Source organism: Bemisia tabaci, chromosome 1 (assembly GCF_918797505.1).
Source record: "Bemisia tabaci chromosome 1, PGI_BMITA_v3".
Taxonomy (NCBI): Eukaryota; Metazoa; Arthropoda; class Insecta; order Hemiptera; family Aleyrodidae; genus Bemisia; species Bemisia tabaci.
Window position 1 is genome coordinate 61,274,491 of NC_092793.1, and position 23,312 is coordinate 61,297,802.

At 39.6% G+C, this 23,312-nt stretch overlaps 2 protein-coding genes across 2 annotated transcripts; both read right to left on the reverse strand.

The window, feature by feature from the left end:
* Positions 1 to 179: 179 nt before the first annotated feature.
* Positions 180 to 23,312, reverse strand: LOC109035751 (uncharacterized). The gene is made up of 3 exons (XM_019049493.2): positions 21,131 to 23,312; positions 3,290 to 3,757; positions 180 to 562 (listed from the first exon to the last, which is right to left on the reverse strand). Exons 2-3 carry the CDS (start codon positions 3,743 to 3,745, stop codon positions 329 to 331), a joined length of 690 nt encoding a protein of 229 aa, XP_018905038.2. The 5' UTR covers positions 3,746 to 3,757; positions 21,131 to 23,312; the 3' UTR covers positions 180 to 328.
* Positions 9,926 to 18,102, reverse strand: Nop17l (PIH1 domain-containing protein Nop17-like). The gene is made up of 4 exons (XM_019049502.2): positions 16,018 to 18,102; positions 14,201 to 14,451; positions 12,733 to 13,017; positions 9,926 to 11,507 (listed from the first exon to the last, which is right to left on the reverse strand). Exons 1-4 carry the CDS (start codon positions 17,692 to 17,694, stop codon positions 11,150 to 11,152), a joined length of 2,571 nt encoding a protein of 856 aa, XP_018905047.2. The 5' UTR covers positions 17,695 to 18,102; the 3' UTR covers positions 9,926 to 11,149.

The window sequence follows — 23,312 nt, forward strand, 5'->3', positions numbered from 1 at the left end:
ACTGAACTTTAATGTTTTCTCCTGCGTGTATTTTAACGGATAATTGATAATTTTATTTAAGAATATTTTTTAGATTAAAACAATAAATGTTACTTTAGTCGAACCGGGCCAAGATAGAGAATTTTTTCTTGCAACTCATGGCAGCCTTGTCCACAGGAAGATTGAAATTCAATATGGAACCGCGCAATTTGAATTCAAGCACTTGAGCAGAGTCTGCGAACATGAATTTTCGACCTTTTCTTGTTACTCAGAAACTGAGCTACGCGACTCGTCTTGGACCCAACAGGTATAATCAGGATTTGGACAGGACATCAGCAGATACATTGACTCATTCAAAATTTCTGGTCAACCATTGAGCGCATTTCTTTCTGGAATTCTCTTGAATGATCCATGGTAACGGTCTTTGATCGAGCCAGTGACATTTCTCATCGTAAATGTTGAAATCCGGCTTGGTCACGGTGAATTCATTGTAAGTTGCGAGCATCTGCCACAAACTATTCATGTTGTTTGTTCCTTTATTGTCGGGATGACGCCTGCGCTCCTTGCTGAATACCTTTTGGAACTAAATAAAATTGAGTAAAATTCACCTTTGGATTAAGTATTTATAAGCTTGAGTCAATAATTGGAACCAATTTGATAACCTATCTTACTTAAATAACGTTTCCAAATTTTAAAATTTATCAAGTATTTTCCATGTTTAGATTGGTCGATTCTTGTGTTCAGTTCTTTTATTGTTCTCTTCCCCTTCTTTCTTTTTTCTTCTTCGGCAAGTATAAATATAAACATGCACAGTTTATCAGATCATGGATTAAGTTTATTGAGGGAGGCTTATGGCTCCCCCGTACCTATATGGAATTTGAAATAGGGTATATCATTTGACCCCCCCCCCCTCCCCCTCCGGAACATTTGGACCTCAAAATATGGCCCTGGAGAGTCAATAAAAAAGGGACTTATTATGCCTTTTTTAAGAAACGCAGGGATTTAGCTCCGATCTGTAAGGATTAACAAATTTGCATGTTTACTATTAAAAACGGTAATATTTTGATTTTTTTATTCCTAAAAGCTACTTTAATCGATCTTTTTTTTTTATTTTCCGGGGCACAATTTCATAAGTTGATGTTACTCGGGGATTGAGGCATATAGTTGTTGACACTACTATCTATCTATCAGTCGTAATTGAACATTGCACATTAAGTACAAGGTATCGTGGACCAGCCGTGCCAGGCTTTCTTCTCTGTTATTGTAGGAAGGTTGGGGGGGGGGGTGTCGTGGTGGTGGTTGTTAAATGGGGAATGGACCTCATGCCACGGGGAGCTGAGGAACATCATCCGACCTAAAATAATCGAGAGAAAAGCCTGGCACGGGTGGTAGCTGCGACTGCTTGTATACAAACGTTATTACACTTCATCCCGACTGTTCGCTAGATCGTAGTATGTACCAGCCATAGTCTTAATCCACGAGAACATCAAAAGATCGATTAAACTTGTTTTTGTGATCAAATATACTGAAAATAAGTATTAGCATTTTTAACTGGACGCATTTTTAAATTCGATGTCTTAATTCGGGGGTTATAAGACGTGGTGGGGCTTCTGTACATACTAATGTCTCATCATAAAAGTCACAATCCGCAATGCATTCTATTATCTTGATAATGAAGCCTTGATACAACTGTTCGCACTTCATGGACGCGCGTGTTGCATACGAAAAAATGGAAGGCGTGGTACTTTAATCCACGAATCAGCGCGCGCATGCGTGGCGCGCCGATACCTACGACTTGTAAGTGGCAACATTAAATTCTCGGATAAAACCTCTGAGTGGAAAGGGCAGATAAAGATATTTCCGCACCGTTTTTACAGATTAGGATATTATATCTCATCGCTGCATTTGTGTCGTGACAACGTGTCGTCCCTGGTAAAAATTGGCAGTAGAATCTGTGTTCCAAAATACCATAGACCTACAGCCGGCTGTAAGATTTCCAATAGCTTCTATATCTATAGCCGGCAACACAATTTCTTATAGCCTTTTATAGCCGATGGCGATTAAGCAACAGCCTGGCGATAAAGTGTATGCTAAACCTTACTAATTACGGATGCTAGTACTTAGTGAGTTTTTGGACTACCGTTCTCTTTTTGGGCCGCAATATCTTTATTTAATTTGCGAGGAAAGCTCCCTACTTTTGAAGGATGCCTGCCATTTTTAATATGTTGGAGCGCCTTCAATTTCGTATGATGCTGTGCAATACCTCTGGTGTGAAATAGTTGCTTCAAGCGCCGCGGTACGCTGCGGCGCGGCGCGGCGGGCGGGCGGGCAGCCAGCGCTGAACGCGCATTGGCGCCTTCAAACCTAACAGGGATACTTCACGCATTGCGCAATGCGTGAAGTATCCCTGTTAGGTTTGTAGGCGTCAGTGCGCCGCCGCGCCGCTCCGCTTTGTGTTAGGCTCTAATATTTAATCTCGCGGAGTCAGCGTTTTTCAACTCATGACTTTGAAATGTTTGCACACTCTGTATGGCTTATTCTCATTTTAATTTATGAAAAAAAATATGTAGTAAAGGAAAATATAATGTGCGTTTCGTAAATATTAAGGTGATTCCGTACAAACTTAAGGATTTACAAAGCACAAGAATTTCTACACAATTTCTTATAGCCTTTTATAGCCGATGGCGAAAAAGCAACAGCCAGGCGATAAAGTGTAAGGCCCGGCTGTATAATTTTTTATCGCTTCGTGTAGCCCGGCCGTATGATTTTTTCCACTTTCCACAGCCAGCTGTATGATTTTCTATCGCCCTCTTCAGTCGGCTATAAGAACTCCTAAGGTATTTTGAAGCGCAGCTCCTATCGCCAATTTTTACCAGGGGTGACACGAGCATGGGCTAAAAGGACTGTGCGCCTTCAATTTTTAGAATGCATTACGGATGTCCAAATGAGCACGAATAGTTGCATGCATCAAGGCGTTAATACCAGTATCATTGTCCTCTGCTCGGATATCAACACAGAAAGATACCTAATGTCTCAGTTTTAGAGGAAGTTAACTTTTTACTAAAAACCGTATGAACACTCGAGCGTTGCCAAATTTCCTCCGATAAAATACGAATTTCCGGAAAAACTTGCCAGGGAAAACCTGTTCATTTGAACATTGATAACATCAGCAAAACAGAAGGAACAATGCGTACGTTTTTATGCAGCACGCATTGTTCCTCAAGTAAAAAAAAAAAAAAAAAAAAAAAAAAAAAAAAAAAAAAAAAAAAAAAAAAATGGAAAGAAAGTAGCGAGGTCAATTTTAATCTACCTTATTCTCCAGCAAGCTCGGATCCAGGTCGTGTTTTTCCAGTTTCCTTTGAAAGCTCTTCAAAACTTTTCTTGGTATTGGTTTGGGGTAGAAAGCTCGCTTGGTTTCTAGTTCGCTCTCCAGAGCTTCCAACGACACGATGGGGCGGGGAGTTTTATTCTGTAGCTCTTTCAAGGCCCTGACGATTGCCAAGTAACAGTCGGAGAAATTGGCGTCCGAGTCGTATTTTTTTGCGCTCTCGGAGATGGAGTCATGGGCGTAAGGCGAGGGGATGACATTCTCCTCTGCGTCGGCGAGGATGTCTTCGCTTTCGAATACTCTGTCGTCTGCCGTTAAGAGAACCAGCTGCTCTATCGCCGGCACCACCTCGGTCTCGTCTTCTTCTTTAAGCAGTCGCTTCCGCCACAGACTCGGCTTTTTCTCCACGCGCTTTCCCCCGCTTGGCGCGGAGTCCATCCTCCGCAATACCTAATGGGTCAGGTGCGCTGGTCACAGAATCGATTTTTGACGCTTGATTCTTGTTGAGCAGCTAAGAGAAAATAAGATCGGTCCAAACAGCAACTTTCTACGTTCAATATTAACAGAGAGATTGCGCTTTGGAGAATTCGGTCTGTGACGTATGACGTTATCCACCGCGGTATTGACACACTTGGTTTCTTCCGCCTTACTTTCATCTGAGTTTCACGTTGAGTAACCAGTAATATTAATCCCGTATCATACGATCAAGGTAGGGCTCTCAAAAAAGCGTCGCGTGGGGTCACGCGACCCTCAAAGATTGTCGGCTTGACAATCTTTGAGGATGGAGGGTCACGTGATCCCACGTGATACGGGCTTTGAATGTAGAAAGTTGCTGTTTGGACGAATCTTATTATTTTTAGCTAATCTGTAAGAATCAAACATCAATAAAACACGATTCTTTGACTAGCGCAAGAGTCACTAAAACCTTGTGTTTTTTGTTTAATATTCTGAAAGTACTAGGTAAATAGATCACGTGGTGATTTATTTGCGTATTTTTGGAGCCAAAATCCCAGACAAGCCGGGTTTTAAAAGGTCTGAAGCGACTCCAAAGAATTTCAAACGCGCCAGAACGGCGGGAAAATAATGTCAAAGAAGTACTGTGATGGTCAAATCACTATCTCCTCTGATTTTCCACACGCATGTTTGTTGGAATAAAACGTATTTAAATGTGGAACTGTTGCTTGTTATAACTACAGATGACATGAATGGGATTCGATTATTTGATTCTGAAGATGTAGTTTCGACTTTCCTCTTGTTTTCATATACAAGGAGTAGAGAAGAGAGATACTTGAGACAGAAGTCGTAGAAATCCGTGAAACATGGGCCGCGGCCTATGACGGCAAATTTTGCCATTCTTATCAAACATAGATATATAAAAAGAAATCAGATTTAGACAAAAAATCACGAACAAGTAGAGGCGGCAAAATCTATCATTTCTCGAGAGGAAAAAATAGTAATTTCTTTACTCTTGATTTATTGATAGCAGCTTTAACTTTCGCTCATAGTGAAGTGAAATTTTGTTCACGTGGACAGGGTTTTAAAAAAAAAGCACCCAATACGAGCAAACGCGACTTGTGCCCCCTCCCCTCCGACACGTCCATGTGATAATTCTTTATTGATCTTTTTCAAAACGGATGAGAAGGGGGCGGCAAAATGCAGGCGGCCTATAGGCGGCAAAATACAGGTGCCATGGGCGGCAAATAGATAAGTCCGGCCCTAGATACGGCCGCTCAGGGACACCAGTAGATGCTAAAATGTCATATATAAAACTTTTTTTTTTTTTTTTTTTTAAACATTTCAGGGGCCTTCCTTTGAATCCTGGTTTAACGTAAGGGTGTTCCGAACCCCCCTATCCTTCACGGAGCTCCGCGCCTATATAATAATTCCGCGCGAGTTACAGAAATTCATTAATCGCCGGCACTGATGAGCGATGAGTTGAACTTTTTTTCGAAAGAGCGGGGAGGGATAGAGATGACGAATGAGGAAAATCATAGCCCATGACGTGGGGTCATCGATCGCTCATGTATGCAGGGTATAATGATCATCATGCTTACAGCCGATGGTCACATACGTACTGTGCGTTTGTGACTGAAATGGAGCCCCGAGACTGAAAATTTGTTGGAGCGAGTTAACATGGGGGAGCGAAAAAAGGACATAGAAACAACCGAATGACATATTCTCAGTTCAATAGCGGTCGTTCGGGAGGCACGTGTCTGTTCGTGACGAGATGACGCACAGAAGTAATGACGCAATAAATGAGGTGAGAAGAGAACACGTCATGTCGATCTCACGAAAAATACAAACGGGACCCATTAAAAAACTACATGCTTCCTCACATGGTTTTCACGACACATACAAGTCCTGCCGACCCTGGTAAAAATTGGCGATAGGAGCTGCGTTTCAAAATACCATAAGAGTTCTTATAGCCGACTGAAGAGGGCGATAGAAAATCATATAGCTGGCTGTAGAAAGTGAAAAAAAATCATACGGCCGGGCTACACGAAGCGATAAAAAATTATACAGTCGGGCTGTAGTTCCTATCGCCGGGCTTTACACTTTATCGCCTGGCTGTTGCTTTTTCGCCATCGGCTACAAAAGGCTATAAGAAATTGCGTAGAAATTCTTGTTCTTTGTAAATCCTTAAGTTTGTACGGAGTCACCTTAATATTTACAAAACGCACATTATATTTTCCTTTACTATATGTACATATTTTTTTTCATCAATTAAAATGAGAATAATCCATACAGAGTGTGCAAACATTTCAAAGTCATGAGTTGAAAAACGCTGACTCCGCGAGATTAAATATTAGAGTCTAACACAAAGCGGAGCGGCGGCGCACTGACGCCTACAAACCTAACAGGGATACTTCACGCATTGCGCAATGCGTGAAGTATCCCTGTTAGGTTTGAAGGAGCCAATGCGCGTTCAGCGCTGGCTGCCCGCCCGCCGCGCCGCGCCGCGCCGCAGCGTACCGCGGCGCTTGAAGCAACTATTTCACACCAGAGGTATTGCTCAGTATCGTACGAAATTGAAGGCGTTCCAACATATTAGGAATGGCAGGCATCCTTCAAAAGTACGGAGCTTTCCTCGCAAATTAAATCAAGATACTGCGGCCAAAAAAGAGTCGAGCGGTAATCCAAAAACTCACTAAGTACTAGCATCCGTAATTAGTAAGGTTTAGCATACACTTTATCGCCAAGGCTGTTGCTTAATCGCCATCGGCCTTAAAAGGCTATAAGAAATTGTGTTGCCGGCTATAGAAGCGATTGGAAATCTTACAGCCGGCTGTAGGTCTATGGTATTTTGGAACACAGATTGTACTGCCACTGTATTTAAGTTTCTTCCACTTGGTACTGAATGATATCTCCTTGACTCAGCCACAGTTAATTAAAATTAATGTATTACCTACCAATTACGTCACCAAGAACTGAAACTTCGGCTGGGTATACTTTAGTTTATTTTAAACCAAGATAATACATACCTATTGAATAATTGTGTTCGGCGTATCTGAATAAAAAAAATCTTACATTGACTCGACACTACATGATCCAAACAGCGACGATGCTATGACTACCCATCAACAAGTTTCCATTTTGTCGATCGCTCTTAACGTTTCTCTGAGTATACGTATCTGTCCACGTACATAACCATTGTATTTTGGGAGAATTTCATGGGTAGTCTCAGGGCCGGATTTATACCTCTTTTCCGCCCATGGGCCGCCTGTATTTTGCCGCCCCATCTCATTCGTTTTGAAAAACATCGATACAAACCATCAAGTAACGTGCCGGAGGAGGAGGGGTGCATAAGACGCGTTTACTCCCGTTGAGCACATTTTTTCTGAAAGCCCTGTCAAAACTAGCAAAATGTCACGGAACTTTGCGCGAGAATGAAGTTCCGTTAACCTATCTCTGTGTGGACGAGGCCTTTCATTTATAAGAAAAGAACGGAAAAATTATGAAAGAATATAAACATGAAGTGGTTTAATGATTTTATTTTCTGCCACCGCGCAACTGCACTGTGTTTGGCGCAATATGCGTGAAGTATCTATACAGTCTTGTAGGCGCTATGCGTTTAACGCCGGCCGCTGCTGACTGCACTGTTTTTGACGCAATGCGTGAAGTATTCATGCAGTCTTGTAGGCGCTCATATGTGTTTCATGCTGACCGGCGCGCCGAGGGCTTCTCCTTTCCATTTCAAGTCCTCGTCATCATTGCTCTCTGCGCCGCGCCGCTCCAGGCCAAATTGCGTGTTTGGTTTCTCTCTCAACTAGAGTAATGAAAGGCTCTGTCTTTTGCATCACCGGAAGACGAACAAATTAGAAATTACTATACTTCAACTCTCAGGAAATGAGAGATTTTTTCGCCAATTCTCGTTAGTAATTTTTTTTTTCTGAATTAGATTTTTTTCTTACTGATACCTACATTTGAAAAAATTACAACATTTGCCGCCATGGGCCGTGGCCCATGTGGCCACCCCCTAATTCCGGCCCTGGGTAGTCTTCATTATTGCAACCTGCAAAGAAAGATATGCTTAGATTTATCCCTGCAAATTTAGTTAGATACATAAGTCGGGATCTTGTGATAAAAAGAAGAAAAAAAAAGCTCATGGATTTTTCCTCCTTGAGATTTCTTGCGGAAGAAGCAGGTGCCTGATGAAGTAGGTACTGTATACTATAATGACCCTCGAATCTTTGAGGAATGCACTCCTTGAACAAGCCTCTCATAACAGATCTGACGTTATCGGTAAGCAATACTACCAAGGGACCACCTGAGAAAACTGGTGGGGTAACCGACTAGCCGCTTGATGCTGGATACCATCGTGGAGTTTCGACACCCTGCTTCCAGTCACTGCGGCTCTACCCGCTTCCCCAGGAACAAGCGAGTGGGACTGGAAAATTCCTAAAACCGTTAGAGACATTTTCCCCTTCGAATTTCTATTTCCTGGGTTATTTTCCGGACAGATATTCGCAGTTTACGCTCACAACGCATACATTTCAAAGTGCTGATCAGCGCGGAGCAATTGGACAACTTGAAACTGGGTCGGATTTAAATAGCCTGCATTTTTGTAGTTAGGCAACTTGGCTTACAAGATTGGCGATTATCAGGAGGAGGCGTCCAGCAGTACCTAGCGTATGAAATGAAAACTCAAGTGTTCTCGAAGGTCATTTCGGGTGAGTATTAAGTATCTCATCCAGGAGGGGGGGGGGGATGACTTTGACGTCCCCCCTCTCCCTTGTTCCCACAGTTTGGGGCAAAAAATCGGTCATTTTTAAGTTCCACCGATGATCCTCTAACAGCCCCTAAAATATTGCACTATTTCCTCGAGGGTCCAAAAAACGCCGATTCCGAGAGCTATCTTTCGGGTACTCTTTAAGTTTGGAAATGACGGTTAAGCAATGGTTTTTGTCTACTTTAATTTGCATCACTTCCGGCTCAAAAAAAAAAAAAAAAAAAAAAAAAAAAAAAAAAAAAAAAAGAGAGTCTACGTGAGCAAAATTGAGCAGTTGATTGATTTTGGTTCAAGTTATGATGGAGGAATTTTCAACTTTTCTGTGATTTCAACATTATTGGACGAGATTGAAGATACCTTGTAGGTATCAGAAAAGGAAGGTAATGAGTGTAAAACCAAGCTCTGGCCGTTTGCTTAGCGTAGGTACAGGTTGATTTCACTACCTAGTTTGACCCAAGTTGATTTTGGTTCTTTTTAGAACGGGGATTTTGAATTTTCTGTCTATAATGTACACACTCCTAAGATTTACTTCTCACTCATGATGAAATTGCGGAAGTTTCAAAATGTCAAATGGGTTTTGCATAATGTTTCATGAGAAACAAGTGAATATTGCAGTTCTTAATATCTTACCCTGTTGGGTGGTTCAATTTAATTCTTGAAGCTAATGGAATTAAAATATTGAATGAGTTGAGTGAATAATAATATTGAGTGAATAGTATGAGTGACTTTCAGTGTTAGGATGAACAACCCCATGTGAAATTTTATATTTTTCAGGCGAAGCAAAACACACCTGAAAATATGTTTTTAAGGAAATTTGAAAGTCCCCCAACGCCCAAATGCAGCCATTCCATTTTTATCATCCTTCATATCATGAGTAGACAGCATAAAATAAGAATAATATGCACACAGACAAGAAATGAATGCATTGAATGTACACATTTATAATTATAGGAATAGTTTTCGATTCAGTTTTGACAGATGTTAGCTTCTTATGAAACATGAGGTAAAAAGTTTTGAGTAAACCATTCAGCCTTATTATATTGATGAAAAGAGCAAAGATTCAGTGCTATCACTATATTCATACTGTGACGGCGATTTCAATAATTTGTTTTCCTTCCTCTTCCTTATGCAGTTACAGTGTCTCATAATTGCAGAGTAGGTACTACTCTCATACATTTTGATGGCAAGGTGTTGAGAAATCGACAATTACGGACTTACTTAAATAGTGTCCATTGGATGTTTTCCCTCCACTCAGTGATTAGCGATTAGTTTTTACAGTTCAGACCTGTCAGCAACGAAAAAGCTGGCATTCAACATCTGACAGTGAAATGAATACTTTGGAGGAGGTAGAGAGAAATCTATAATATTGAGTGACAAAATAAAAGACATTTGATGATAATTAATTATTTATGTTCAATAAGATACTAGATTATATCATGCTTTTCAGTGCATGTAAAAGAAGCATACAAATTAAAGAATGATGAATAACAGCAGAATAAATGTGTGCGACTAAAATTTTAGGATATTTATCATAACAAATATTTAAAAAATAATAAGTCTTGATGAATCAACGGTTTGTCCTTATGGTTTATAATAAAAACTAATTAACAAGAATGATTAGTGAAATAAATGAAAATTTAAAATGCAAAAAATAACAATGATTTTTTATATACTCGACGATTGTGTATGCTGGGTATAAAACTGCACCTGAGAACATTGATATAGCACAAATCAAGACTTTTAAAACTCAAAAGAGTAATTAAACCGGTGCCCTCTCATGAAAAGCAAATTTAAATTTCATCACTGTGTTACTAAAAACAGATAACTTCTGACAAAGCAATTAGTTTTGCCACAGTAGACCATTCTGCTTTTTTCAATAATAACATTTAGTGAATTATGAAAAATTATATTTTTTTCAACTGCTCTTTTAAAACATTCAGCCAACGGCAAGCAGCTTTAGTACTTGTTCAATGTAGATTGAGATACTATGATTGCTTTTACGAACTTGAGTCTCAAATGTATAGTATTTTTAAAAATATTGGAACACAGGGGGCATGAAGGAAGGCACTGTATCCATTGAAATTTGCATGTACACTTCTCGGATATTGATAGGATACATGTCAGCTAAAAACCTCATTTTATTATGATTTTCAGAATGAATTCTTATTTTTGGAGCCGTGCAAAACGACAATTAGATAATAGTCCTTCATATTTTGTCTCTTTTTTTGACGACTGAAACTAGTTGCAGGTGAATCTTTTAATTTTAATAAGTCTTAAAAAGAGGGAATTTCCATGATATAGAGCAAATATTTTGAACTTCAGAAAAATGTTATGGAATTTCTCGAATACATTTGGGTTGAGTTTAAAAGAATGAAACGTAATTCTCATAAAAGAATTTACATTTGCCTAATGCTGACTGGTTCTTTCAACGAATAAATGTAATTTACAAAAAATTTGTGAATTAATCACTTCAATGGATGACTGAAAAATAGGCAAAAGAGATTATTAGATAAGATCATGCAAGGCACACATTCAAAACCTGATTACTGCAAACTTTGCAACTCTGCAAACAAAGCTGATTCATTCATTCGATAATAATTGAAACTTCATCATTAGACATCATCAAGCTGGAAGATGAGGTCATTGAGGACTCGCAGTTTTGTGTTGGCACCTTTTGTCTTTTGCCAATTCTTACGGCTGCGCGCTTTACTGTTTCTCTGTGGGGGTTTAGACGACTGGTGGTCATAGCAATCACTGCCATCAGAGGTGTCTCCAGATGTTTCTGAGATGGAAGCATTTTCTTCCACTTCATGATTTTGATTAGCAGGAATTCGATGGTGTGAATCGTCAGATGCCAGGTCCACATCACCTTCAGTTTCACTTTCACTAGCTCGACGCTCCTGAGCACGCTTTTTGTACTTTTGTTTTTTCTGTTTCCGCTTGTTCTGGCTGAGGATACTCACATTACTCCTAAAAATAGAAAGTTAAGAGTTGTTGGGTTGCTTTGCTTGAAATATTTTAGGAGAGAAGATTCTTGACTTGAAATTTAAACTAGAGTTTAGTAAGGGTACATGAAAGGAAGAAAAGTCAGCAAAGAGTAAAAAGCACCTCCATGTTTCATAAAACAGTACTTGCTCCCCCAAACCCTTTCAGAAAATAGAGGATGGAGAAACAATTTTTAGAAACCTTGGATTTGTAGAAAAGGCATACCCTCTACCTCTGACTTACATACTTACAATAAGTCAACTTTTAAGCGAAGTGGAGAGGAGGAAAAGGGTGTTTAAGAAGCCCATTCTCTTCAATCAAGCTATCAGATAAAATAACTTACTACCTAATGGATTTCTTGGTCATGATATTATTTGCTCTAATTTGCATCAAAAATGGGATAGTTTGAGTTGATCAGATCACCCAATAATAAAATAAAAATTAGGGCTGTACGAATATAGAATTTTTCAAACGAAGCATATAGTGAATAATTTTGCCAATTATTCGCAGGTACAAAGCAGATAGCGAATAATTTGCATCAATTATTCACAACTACAAATAGTCATGAAAATAATTTAAAAGTACTTTTTAAAGTGCTAAAATTCGCAAGTATAACAAAAGTCAAGGAGTAAGAGTGATTAATTTTCTTTAAAAATGTTCCATTTGCTCAAACACCTGCACAAAAAACAATGAAATGCTATCATAGCATTTCATCTACCCTACCTGATAGTAGCCTTGGCTACTATCAGTAGCCAAGGCTGTTAAGAATATGTTTGAAGATCCCTAGATGCTGGCTTGACTATCTCTCCAGTTATGTATGAATTCCCAGGATTTACAGTTAACTGCGCAGGCAGTCAAGCTAGTATCTAAGGATCACCAGACACATAATTAGTAAGTTATTTTTTTTTTTGGTGCCAACGAAAATGTGTGTGAAAATGTTGGTTCGAAAATTCGTTTTCAACAATGGCGCAAATATTTGAAATGTCGAAGAAAATGCGAGTCAGCCGAAGCGAATATTCACCAAATAATCGCCGAAAATATTTGCATAGCCCTGATAAAAATACATCTGATCTTGCGGAAATGTCTGATAGTTGAACGAATGATAGGTGAATAATAATTGGTCAACTCAGTGTTATTTAGAAGCAGTACATGAAATATCTCAGATGTGCAAATAGTAATAGAGAAGATGAGATACCAATAGACTGCTTACCTAAAAGTTTTACTGCTGACAACATCACTGAAACGGACTCTCTTGTCGTGACTCTTATGATTGCTGTTGTCATGACGACAAAACTCAGAGCAATCATGGAGTGAGCAGGAATATTCACTCGAGTATAGACTGAAATCAGCCGGCTCGGACTCCGACAAACTGCGGCTGTACTTGAGGATGCCTCGCCTTTGCTTAGTGGAGCCTATCTTGGCAAAGTTGTAATTATCAATTGAACTTGGCAAGTCACTCGTTTCCGCCGCGAATTCACTGCCCACAGAGTTGCACCTGAAACAGGTCAGAGGGAGGCATTAGGAAATGAAAATGTAATAGACAGCTGTGTTACAATAATATGGTAGTTAAGATGCCTTCAGTCAACAAGGGAGGACATATCTTTTCATCCTCAGTTTAGAGCTAAACAAACCTGTGTGACAGTCACTGCAAAGGAAGGTTAAATGGTTTGGAAATATCAGTTCAAATCTACAGCTTTCATTACCCAGTTGTTTCTTTGACTTTGAAGGAAGACCACTCCTCATGTATATTTAGCAAGCTCTTAAGAAGGATAACCAATTGGCTTGACATATTTTCCGGCTCCTTCTTGCACATTGGTCCTGTCCAGTACGGGTGGTTGGGTAAATAATGCCGCACTACTATTTAATAAAAATATTTTTGTAGTGACATTTTAGCAGCCACCTTACTGATTGGGAAAGGCCTGAAAATCGGCTTCATATTGAGGATGGAAAAGATTTACAAAATTTTCGAAAAAAGCTATCATAACTTCAGATGTAAAAAAAATATTAAGTCAATTCAACTTAATTCTGCACTGAGTTGGTTTGGCGAATTGCTTAAAATACCACTGGGTAACAAACAAATTGTCCTTGATGACTGAATGGACTAAATAGGTTTATTACTCACTATCATACTTTTAGAATAATAAAATTGTACCCAGGCAAACGAAACGTTGGGACAAAACAGAAAAATAAACAGTCCTCTTAAAACACAAATATTACCTATGATGTTAATGTTGGTGATCAGTTTCTGAGTGGAATTTTATTCAATTATTCATAACCAAAAAATACCTGCACATATATTTTCCCTTACTTTCTTCCTATCTGAATTAAGGGATTCTTTGTGATTTAATTTTAACGATGCAGTTTCTCAACACTTCTACTACAGTTGACTGATGGTACTTCATGCTTCATCCAAACAGGCTAACTTAACTAAACAGGCCCCAAATAATGGCCAAGGTGGTCTAGCGAAGTGAGTTTACAATCATTTCAGGGAACCAGGTTTAGCTCAGTTGGAACTGGTTTTGCCAGTTTCAAGCTCAAAGTTACCTCTGACTGTGCACCAAAATACTCTAAGTTCTATTCTTAGGATCTATTGGTTTGGTGGAAACAGAGAGAATTTTGTCCAAACAAAGGGTCTCTTTTTGGATATATTCATAAACTACAGATAGAAAGTCTATTACCGTCGCTTTTTCCTCCTTGAGGATTTTTGATTCGGCTTGGAGCTCTCTTCTTGTTGCAGTTTTACATTTGTCTCAGTTTCAACATTATTTCCATTTACTAGCTCATCATCACTGTTGGAATTGATTGATACCTTTTCAGCAGTATTTTTGGATACCTTTGAGTCTGTAATAGGGTATAAATCAATATTGACCTCTTTTGCATCATTTTTAGAAACTGTAATGCCGTAATTTTCGTTGTGTTTGCACTGATCCTGAAACAAAAAATACAGTTAGGGTGGTAAATAATTTTCAATAATTAAAATCTGAGTAGGTACGTAATTACTTTCTGACCGGTTGCTAGTACCTAGTACTTTTTTCTGGAGGCTTTTAAAAGTTTTAGCTTAGGGAAGTGCTCAATGGCTTGTAGAGCAGTTGTTTTATTTTGGTGATGCTCAGTTCAGATTTTATTGCATTTATTAATTAAATTAAGACTGTAGCCTGGGAAGAGGCGACGGGGACGTCCCGTAAAGGGTTGGCGGCAGGGCGTTGACGAAGAGATGTTGCGGTGTCAGTTGCCCGAGAACCTCTGGGAAGACAGGCATATGTGGCGTTTGGGTGTCGTAGAACGCCAGAGTGCGTTATAAAGCGACTTTATATATATATATATATATATATATAAGACTGTAGCCACTGTGTCATATAAACTAAAAGACTGTGCTATTTGAGCAGCGAAGCCAAACTCAATGTAAGATTTTTTTTTTTTTTTTTTGGTTTCTACTCATGCCACACAAGAAATTTCTTTTGGCAATGTGTTCTTGAAGTGATTAATGTTTTTATGTTAAACTTTTTATTGAATAAAAACTATCTAGTTCATGCAAATAATTTCTCTATGATAAATGTAAGCAATCTCAGGAGTCATCCCTTATTCTCTCCTTCAGCATTTTCATTTGAACAGCATTTAACAGAAAGGCGCCAAGTACGTTACAGCACAAATTCAAGCTCGTGGAAAGCCCATTTTGTATCTTTTGCACGAGTGAAGTTATTGACGACGCTCAGCACACCATCTTTGGCTGTGATAGGTTTATGAGACACAGACTTGAACTATTAGCTGACCTGGGAAAAGACCTGACTGTCCAGAACTTCCAGAGAATCGCCCTTGGCAGCCTGACAGCATGGACAAGAATCAAACGTTTTGCTAAAGAAGTGATTAGTGTTAAATCTTTAGTTTTTAAGGCACTAGATTTGCCATAGATTTTAGCTTAACCTAACACACCTAAATCTGCTCATTGCCCCATTTTCTTTTTAATCTTGTCCCCTGTCATCTTGCTATCTTGTCCTCCAATTACTGGAGGACGGGAGAGGAGTGCCGATGGTATGCTTTCATTGCGTTTCCGGTTCTCTTCTCTTTCTCTCTCTCTCCTTTAATACGGTCACACCATTTTAAATTTCTAACCCTTGTCACTTGCAGTTTAATATTCTTATATAATGTAATCTATTTAAATTGACCAATGAAGGGGGAGAAAAAAAGGACATTACAGTGTTTTCGAGATCGTGCAACTTCTCCATTTTTTAGAAAGCGCCCGGAGAGTTTGAACAGCTCATATTTTTCCACCTAAAAATTGTAAGTTAGAAATGAAACAAATCCTGCAAGTTCCAGGAGTGTACATACATTCAATTTTTTTGGCGGTGCTCAAAGAAGAAGATGCACAATTTGAAAAACACAACGATGGACTTGATTCTTATCTGCTGAATTCTGTTCATTCTTATACCTAATTCCGACTTTCCTCTTCGTTTCTACTATGTTCATGGGGAAAAGAGGAAATGAAAACGTTTCTCACCTTCACTTTACAGAAATTTTCAGCAACAACTGCAGGATGCGGCAGTTCAAGTTTTGACAGGTTGCAATCATTCTCATTTAGACCAACATAGTAGTAACTGATGCTTTTCAGAGGCTCAGAATGTAGTGAGATATGAACTATCACACTATTATCCCAAATCTCAACATTCACAGCACTTGGTTCAAAAGGCTTTGTAAGATCCACATAAAAACTGTAGTAAGATGGAAAGTGTCCAGATCCAATGGAATAGAGATGCAACAAAATAGCTGTGTTGTTCTTGAGCAGCTTTTTTGAAAGTGAAGAGGCATCTATGTTCTTGATATGTAGCGTAAATGCAAGGGTTGAATCTGTGTAGTTAGTGGTAAATTTAGGAAACGAGTAATGAATATTTTTATCACAATTTTTGGGAGACTCTAAAATATCACAATCAGGATTGGCGCACTCTTCAGCAGAACATCCTTGCTCATCATCAAGGATGTTAGTCTTTCCATCACTAGAGAAAGCAGAATCATCTTCAATGGAACTTGTGCCACTTGTTCGATCACTTTCGACACCGCTGTCCTCTCGAAGATACTCAAATGCTTTGACCAGATTCTCTTCTATTTTTGCCACAGGTAAGGTGACAGTTAGTGTTCTGAGGCTCTTATCAAATACAGCCTTGCCTTTGCTTTCATACACGCTGTAAGGTAAATTAATTTCTAATTTGTACTTGGCAGGGGTTTCACAAACCAAAGACAATTTTTCGCCTGTGATGTCTAAATTGGCATCAGATGTTGATTTCAGAAGTGGTAGAGACACAATCACAACAAGTTCCTTTGGAGTGGCAGCATTGATTTTACTCAATGAATCATCAGTGAAGTCTTGATAGTCTATACTGCTCCGGTACTTCAGTCTGTATTTAGGTACGGCATAATCAGAGTCTGGCAAATGGTAATGTGGCGAGTTCTCTTTAGATACGGACTCATCTAATTTAGTTGTCTCATTCGGTGCAGGCTGGAACACTTTGTGTTCACCAAATTTTAACTTGTTGATAATGTCATCGGCATCATATTTTGGAGGGTCATCCACATTGTTCAGTTTTTTACGAACAACAGTTGGTTGTTGAGCACCTTTGTACTTGACATTTAAAAATTTTAAATTTTTCTTGTCTAGCTCGATCTTAAAGCTTGACTCGACACCTTCCAAAGCCGTGTGGTTGACAGCATCTCGGAACTTTTCATTTTTACTGGCAAGATGTAATGTATCAGGATGGAAAACAGCGTCGTAAACATGGAGAATATTTTTGTTGCGACCAAATATTTTCTTGAGCGGAGTCAGCAAGTACGGAATCGACCAATTGAGACCACTGCTACCATTTTGATTGGATTTTGCAGAGCTGGGTGGCTCAATATTGGGATTGCTACAGACATTGATGTAGGTTTTAGTGGTGCCGTTGGAGCTTGTTTTGATAACATAACCAATCTTGGGATGAATGAATTCAACAGCATACCCTCTCTCACGCTCGAGCTGGACAATTTCTTTTTCGTAAAGCTTCCTATTTTCCGGGTCGTTGATTTCTTCAACGTAATTCTTAAATAGATCCCGAAACTCCTGATTCTTCAGAGCTTCCTTGATCTTGCCCAATTCGTCGGTGGTGATATCAAAATCTTCGAGAGTGTCATGCTGGGGAACTGACATCACACTTTCCAAAAACAACGCTTATTAAAATGTACGTTTACAGTCGACAAAAATAGCTGAAGAACGTTTCTATACCGCATGCAGGATGAGTGAAACTTGTTCAGAAATAAACCACGTAATAAGTAAGTGGAAAATTTATCGATCAAACGCGGAGACGGATTCAACAACAACAACGACGGTAGCTTGATGATCTGAACTGTTTAAAGTACGGCACGAGAGTAAAAAATCTGATCTAGTTCGAGATCTTCACGGATAAAATATGGTAAATTAAATGAAAAAACGGTCACTTAATTAAAACCGAAGAACTTTCCAGTAGATTACCGGTGAGAAAGTGTATTGAACTGCGATGGCGAAATCGAGGTGAAGAAACTTCTTCAAGAAACACACTACCACACAGGCACCCAGATGTAAACACACCGCATCACGTGACCCACTAACAGGAGTGCCAAATGGTGCACTGCAAATGTACCGATAAACTAATGTAAAGGTAAAAGATACCACTGATTGTAGGTATCTACCATAAATTCTGCACCAATTTATCCTAGTAATTTAAGGATGAAAGAGAATAATCTCGTCTCTATAATCATAAGTTAAATCGTGCTCTAGGTATGATAAATCCTATATTTAATCCTAATCCAGGTCTTATTCTCTGCATAATTTGGCATCTGGCACGGTATAAAAAACCAGGGGCGAAAATATTTTTTTAGCGGAGGGGAAGGGGAAGAGGTAAAACCATGCCATGAGTAAGAGTGTAGACCGCTGAGACATGCGCCTCTATAATGAAAAAATAGAAATAGACGTCCCTGATTAGAATAATTGCTGCTCTATTTTAAGTTTAAATGAGTAGATATTCACTTGCGCAGTACTCTTAAAGGTAATAAAAAAATTCCTCTCATTCAATGTGGGTGCTACCTCTCGGTCGGCCACACCAGCCTAATTAAGAATTCTACAATTTCTCAAGGGTGATAAACTGATAGAGGATCTTCTCAGAGGCTCAAAACCAGTGATATTTTTCACGTGTATACCCCCAGGGAATAGGGGGGGGGGGAGGCAGAGCCGGATTAAGGGGGTGGCCACATGGGCCGCGGCTCACGGCGGCAAATTTTGCAATTTTTTTTAAATGTAGGTATGATTAATCGGATTCAGAAAAAAAAAATATGAATGAGAAAAGAGGACGAAATCTTTCTTTCGTGAGAGTATAGTCATTTCTAATTTTGTCGTTTTTCGGTGATACAAGAAATAGCATCTTTAATTGGTAGAGTGAAGAGAGAAACTAAACACGCAATTTGGCCTGGAGCTCAACGCAGAGAGGAATGATGACGAGTACTTGAGATGAAGAAGACAAGCCCTCGGCGCGGTTATCGGCATGTGACACATATTAGCGCCTACAAGACTGCAGGAATACTTCACGCATTGCGCAAATCACAGTACGATCAGCGCGGCTCAGCGGCGGAAGTTAAAATTAATAAACCACATTTATGTTTGTTGTTTCATAATTTTTCGGTTCATTTCTTATAAATGGAGGACCTTGTCCACATAGAGATAGGTTTACGGAACTGCTTAACTTTCGCGCAAAGTTCTGTGAAATTTTGCTGGTAGTATTGGCAGGGCTTTCGCAAAAAATGTATCCAACACAAGTAGGTGAACGCGTCTCATGCACCCCTCCCCCTCCGGCACGTTCACTTGATGCACCGTAAGACTGTGACGGAAGCTTTAAATGGAGATAGCCTCCATGCATGCTGGGCGTGTCGATTTCCTCTGAAATTTTTGCAGTGTTGAATGCACAGCTGAAGTGCGCTTCAGCTAGAATTGTATTTAGCAAATGGGTGGTTTTTATGGATTTATAATTTAACAAGTGGTTAGAAATGAAAACAAAATAATATGAACTATGCAAAACGATTGTTCCATTAACGGAACTTGGCTGTTTTGAAAACGCCTTCAAATGCGGCGTCATACCTTACGCATTCCGGAGAGTTCAAATAGTTGTATCATTGCGCCGTAAGAATGTGACGGAAAATTTAAATGGAGATAGCCTTCATGCACGCTGGCCTTTTCGACTTCCGTTAACATTTTTGCAGTCATGAATGCGCTTAAGTGCGCTTCAGCTAGAATCGTATTTAGCAAATGGGTGGTTTTTATAGGAGGATTATAATTAAACAAGCGGTTAGAAATGGAAACAAAATAAGATGAACTATGCAAAACGATTATTTCGATAACGGAACTTGGCTGTTTTGAAAACGCCTTCAAATGCGGCGTCATACCTTACGCATTCCGGAGAGTTCAAATAGTTGTATCATTGCGCCGTATGAATGTGAAGGAAGATTTAAATGGAGGTAGCCTCCATGCACGCTGGGCGTGTCGATTTCCTCTGAAATTTTCGCAGTGGTGAATGCACAGCTGAAGTGCGCTTTAGCTACAACTGTATTTACAAATGGGTGGATTTTCTACGAGGATTAAAAATAAACAAGTGGCACGGAATGTAACAAAAGAATATGAACTATGCAAAACGATAATCCGGGTATCGGAACCTGGCTGTTTCGAAAACGCCTTCAAATGCGGCGTGATACCTCACGCATTCCGGAGAGTTCAAATAGTTGTATCATTGCGCCGTATGAATGTGACGGAAGATTTAAATGGAAATAGCCTTCAAGCAGGCTCTACATCTCATCTCGGGCCCTGGTACCAGTTTTAAGGTCCGGGCCCCAAGCACGGAGGGGGGAGGGGGTCAGAGGGGCATCCCCCGAGAAATTTTAGAATTTTTACGACTAATTGGACGCATTTTGAAGCTTCTAAAAAGAATTTTTCAATCAATTCCTGCGGAATAATTATGGTTTTTTTTATACTTTCAGCACAAATGCGAATTGTTGCATTCAAAACATCCCGAAATTTTTAATTATTTTTTTTGGGGGAGGGGGCATATGATACTATTTTCAGTTCTATGAGGGCCAGGCCCCCCTGGACTCCCTCTTCGTTAGTCTATGGCAAGGGAGTTGAGCCATGAGCCATTGAGGTCGAGGATACCCAGACTGGAGACTCTTAGCATCTGACGACGGAAGAAAATGAAACGCATAGCTACTAAAAATATCCCCCAGTACTGAAATTCTTGAAAATAGATAGAAATTTTCCAAGAAATATACTTCTTTGAAAATTTAAGAAGAATTATTCACTGCCCCAGCGTTTTTCTGAAAATCTATTCACCTTTTGCGAAATTTTCGGGGTAAATTTTTCACTTTTTGTTACGAAACACGGTTTGCATGTGAATTCGAAGTGGTTTTTCACGGGTAACACGGGCCCCCTTCGGGGCCCGGGCTCCGGTACCAGGGACCCAGTATCCTCCCCCTTGTGGCGGGCCTGAATGAGATCGCTCACATAAAAATTTCGAGTTTAGTAATAATGCGGACGGCGGTCAACAGAAACCCACTAAGTCACGTGTTACCTAGGGAAACATGAGTTGGGCGTAGTTTTGAAATCGATTGATGCAATTTCTCCTGTTGAACATTCAAGGTCGGGGAAAAGTATTTTGAACTAAACGGGAAAATAATCTTAACATGCTTAACACGCAGTCTAACATGCCTAAAACCTAACATGAACACACGGAGGTATTAAACTTCAAGACTTCAAACCTCTTTTTCTCGGTTCAAACTGAATGCGACCTAATGCGTATTTGTTAAACTTGGTGTTTATCTGATTAATAATGTTGATTACTTTAGAGTTAAACTAGGAAGCTGTACCCCCTAGCCACTACGCTACCCAACCCCCAGAGGATGCTAAGCGGCCTCCAGGGCCCCCGTGAGTTGATCTAAATAAAGCAGTCCGCTCTAATCGACATCGCTCTAGGGACTATATTTAATCGATTATAGTCGCTAAAATAATGAAAATCGGCTCGATTGTTCTTAAGACCGATCTGTGGGAGGTATATGTAAAATTAAAACATTTACATCGTCTAAATAGGAGAATTCATGCAATTTCAACACGAATATTAAAATAAAATGCATGGGTCATATTTTCAAAATCTGAACAGACCGAATTCATCCAGGGAATATCACTCATTGATAGCCACAAAAATCATGGAAATTGAGCCAGAAGAGCGGGAAAATGAAAGGTAATAAAAAATGAAAATTTATGCCTCAGAGAGCTCCCAGAAGTTATACGACCCGCATTTTTACAAGTACTTCGCTTGCACCCGACGCATCATTTTGAATCAAATCTATATTATACAGCTACAAGCAAAATCTTGGAAGCACTATTTCTGACAAACTGCTGGACCGATAAGGATAATCTTTACATGTATGTCATCTGTAGTAGATGTAGATGTGCAAAAAATTATGAAACCCCGAACTTTTAATGTTGTAGAGCTTTTAAAGCTCATGTCACTTAAGTCCAATGTTAATAGCGTGAGAGATATGTCGTTTCCGCTAGAAACGTCAAGGTGTGGGATTCTACCTGAGTGACTCGAATAAACAATAAAACAATGGAAAAGCTCGTGAAGGGCTCCTCATTCGAAGAGTTGAGGAACGGTGCATCGCTCAGGGTTCAAGGTTCAAGGTCCAAGGTATAAGGTTTTACTCAATTTTTCCTGCATTCTTCCGGCTTCGATTTGTGGCATTGGTCAATTTACTTGATTGCTGAATTTCTATTAATATTTACAGCAGATAAACAGCAGATACAAAGTGAGAAGGCAGGCGCTGCGTCGCGTCGGGACGGATCAAATATTATTAACTCTTAACGGTCGAAATCCGATTTTTTTTTAAATTAAGTATTTAAAAATAACATAATAAATGGAAATTTCTCCAGTAAGTGGACTGTGAAATTATGTACATCCAGCTATTCCTCATCATTTACAAATCTGAGAGTTACGACGAAAATTTTGAAATCTATGCAGCTTGAACAAAACACGGTGTATTAAAATGGAAGAACATATTTGCCTATACATATGCGTATAGGGCCCGCGAAGCGGGCCTGAGGGCGCGAGGCGCCCTCCCGGGGGTTGGGCCGCGTGGCGGTCAGGGGGCAGGGCCCCCTAGTAAGTAATAGGTCTGTATGCAATGTGAAAAACAAAATTATATTCCCTCTAAAATCATTAGAATTTAGTCTTTTGAATTTATTGCCCTTTGTGGCAAGCAACATGAAGCGAATCGTTTCGAGGAGAGGAATATTGCCACGTCAAATTGGACCATTTCACATAAGATCCTTTTTTTCGATACGCTGATAATAATGTTTGTGTTCTTGTGTTATACTATTGGTTAATACAGGATGTGAAACACGCACCAACACAAATGTCGTGTTCATTTTGGTAGGTACAGTTTGCGGTGAATGTAGCGCAGATATTAACGAAGAGACTGAGAACATGCATTCCTCTGATTTCGACGATAGTATTCACTGCTCGCTTTTGATTGTATTCCCTCAAGGAAACCAGCTGAAATTTTCTTTTGGAATTGCTAACCAGGGGCTAAGGTTATTTTGTATTTTACTTCCCATATCAGCCAAACTTTTGTGTTGAAATTTCTTTCTGTGCAGCTGCCACGAGACGCATTTAACATTCGGGCGAGCCGCAGTGTGAGAGGACCGAATGTATTTCTCCAAAGGATCCGTACCCTGTATGACGTATGAAAAAATGA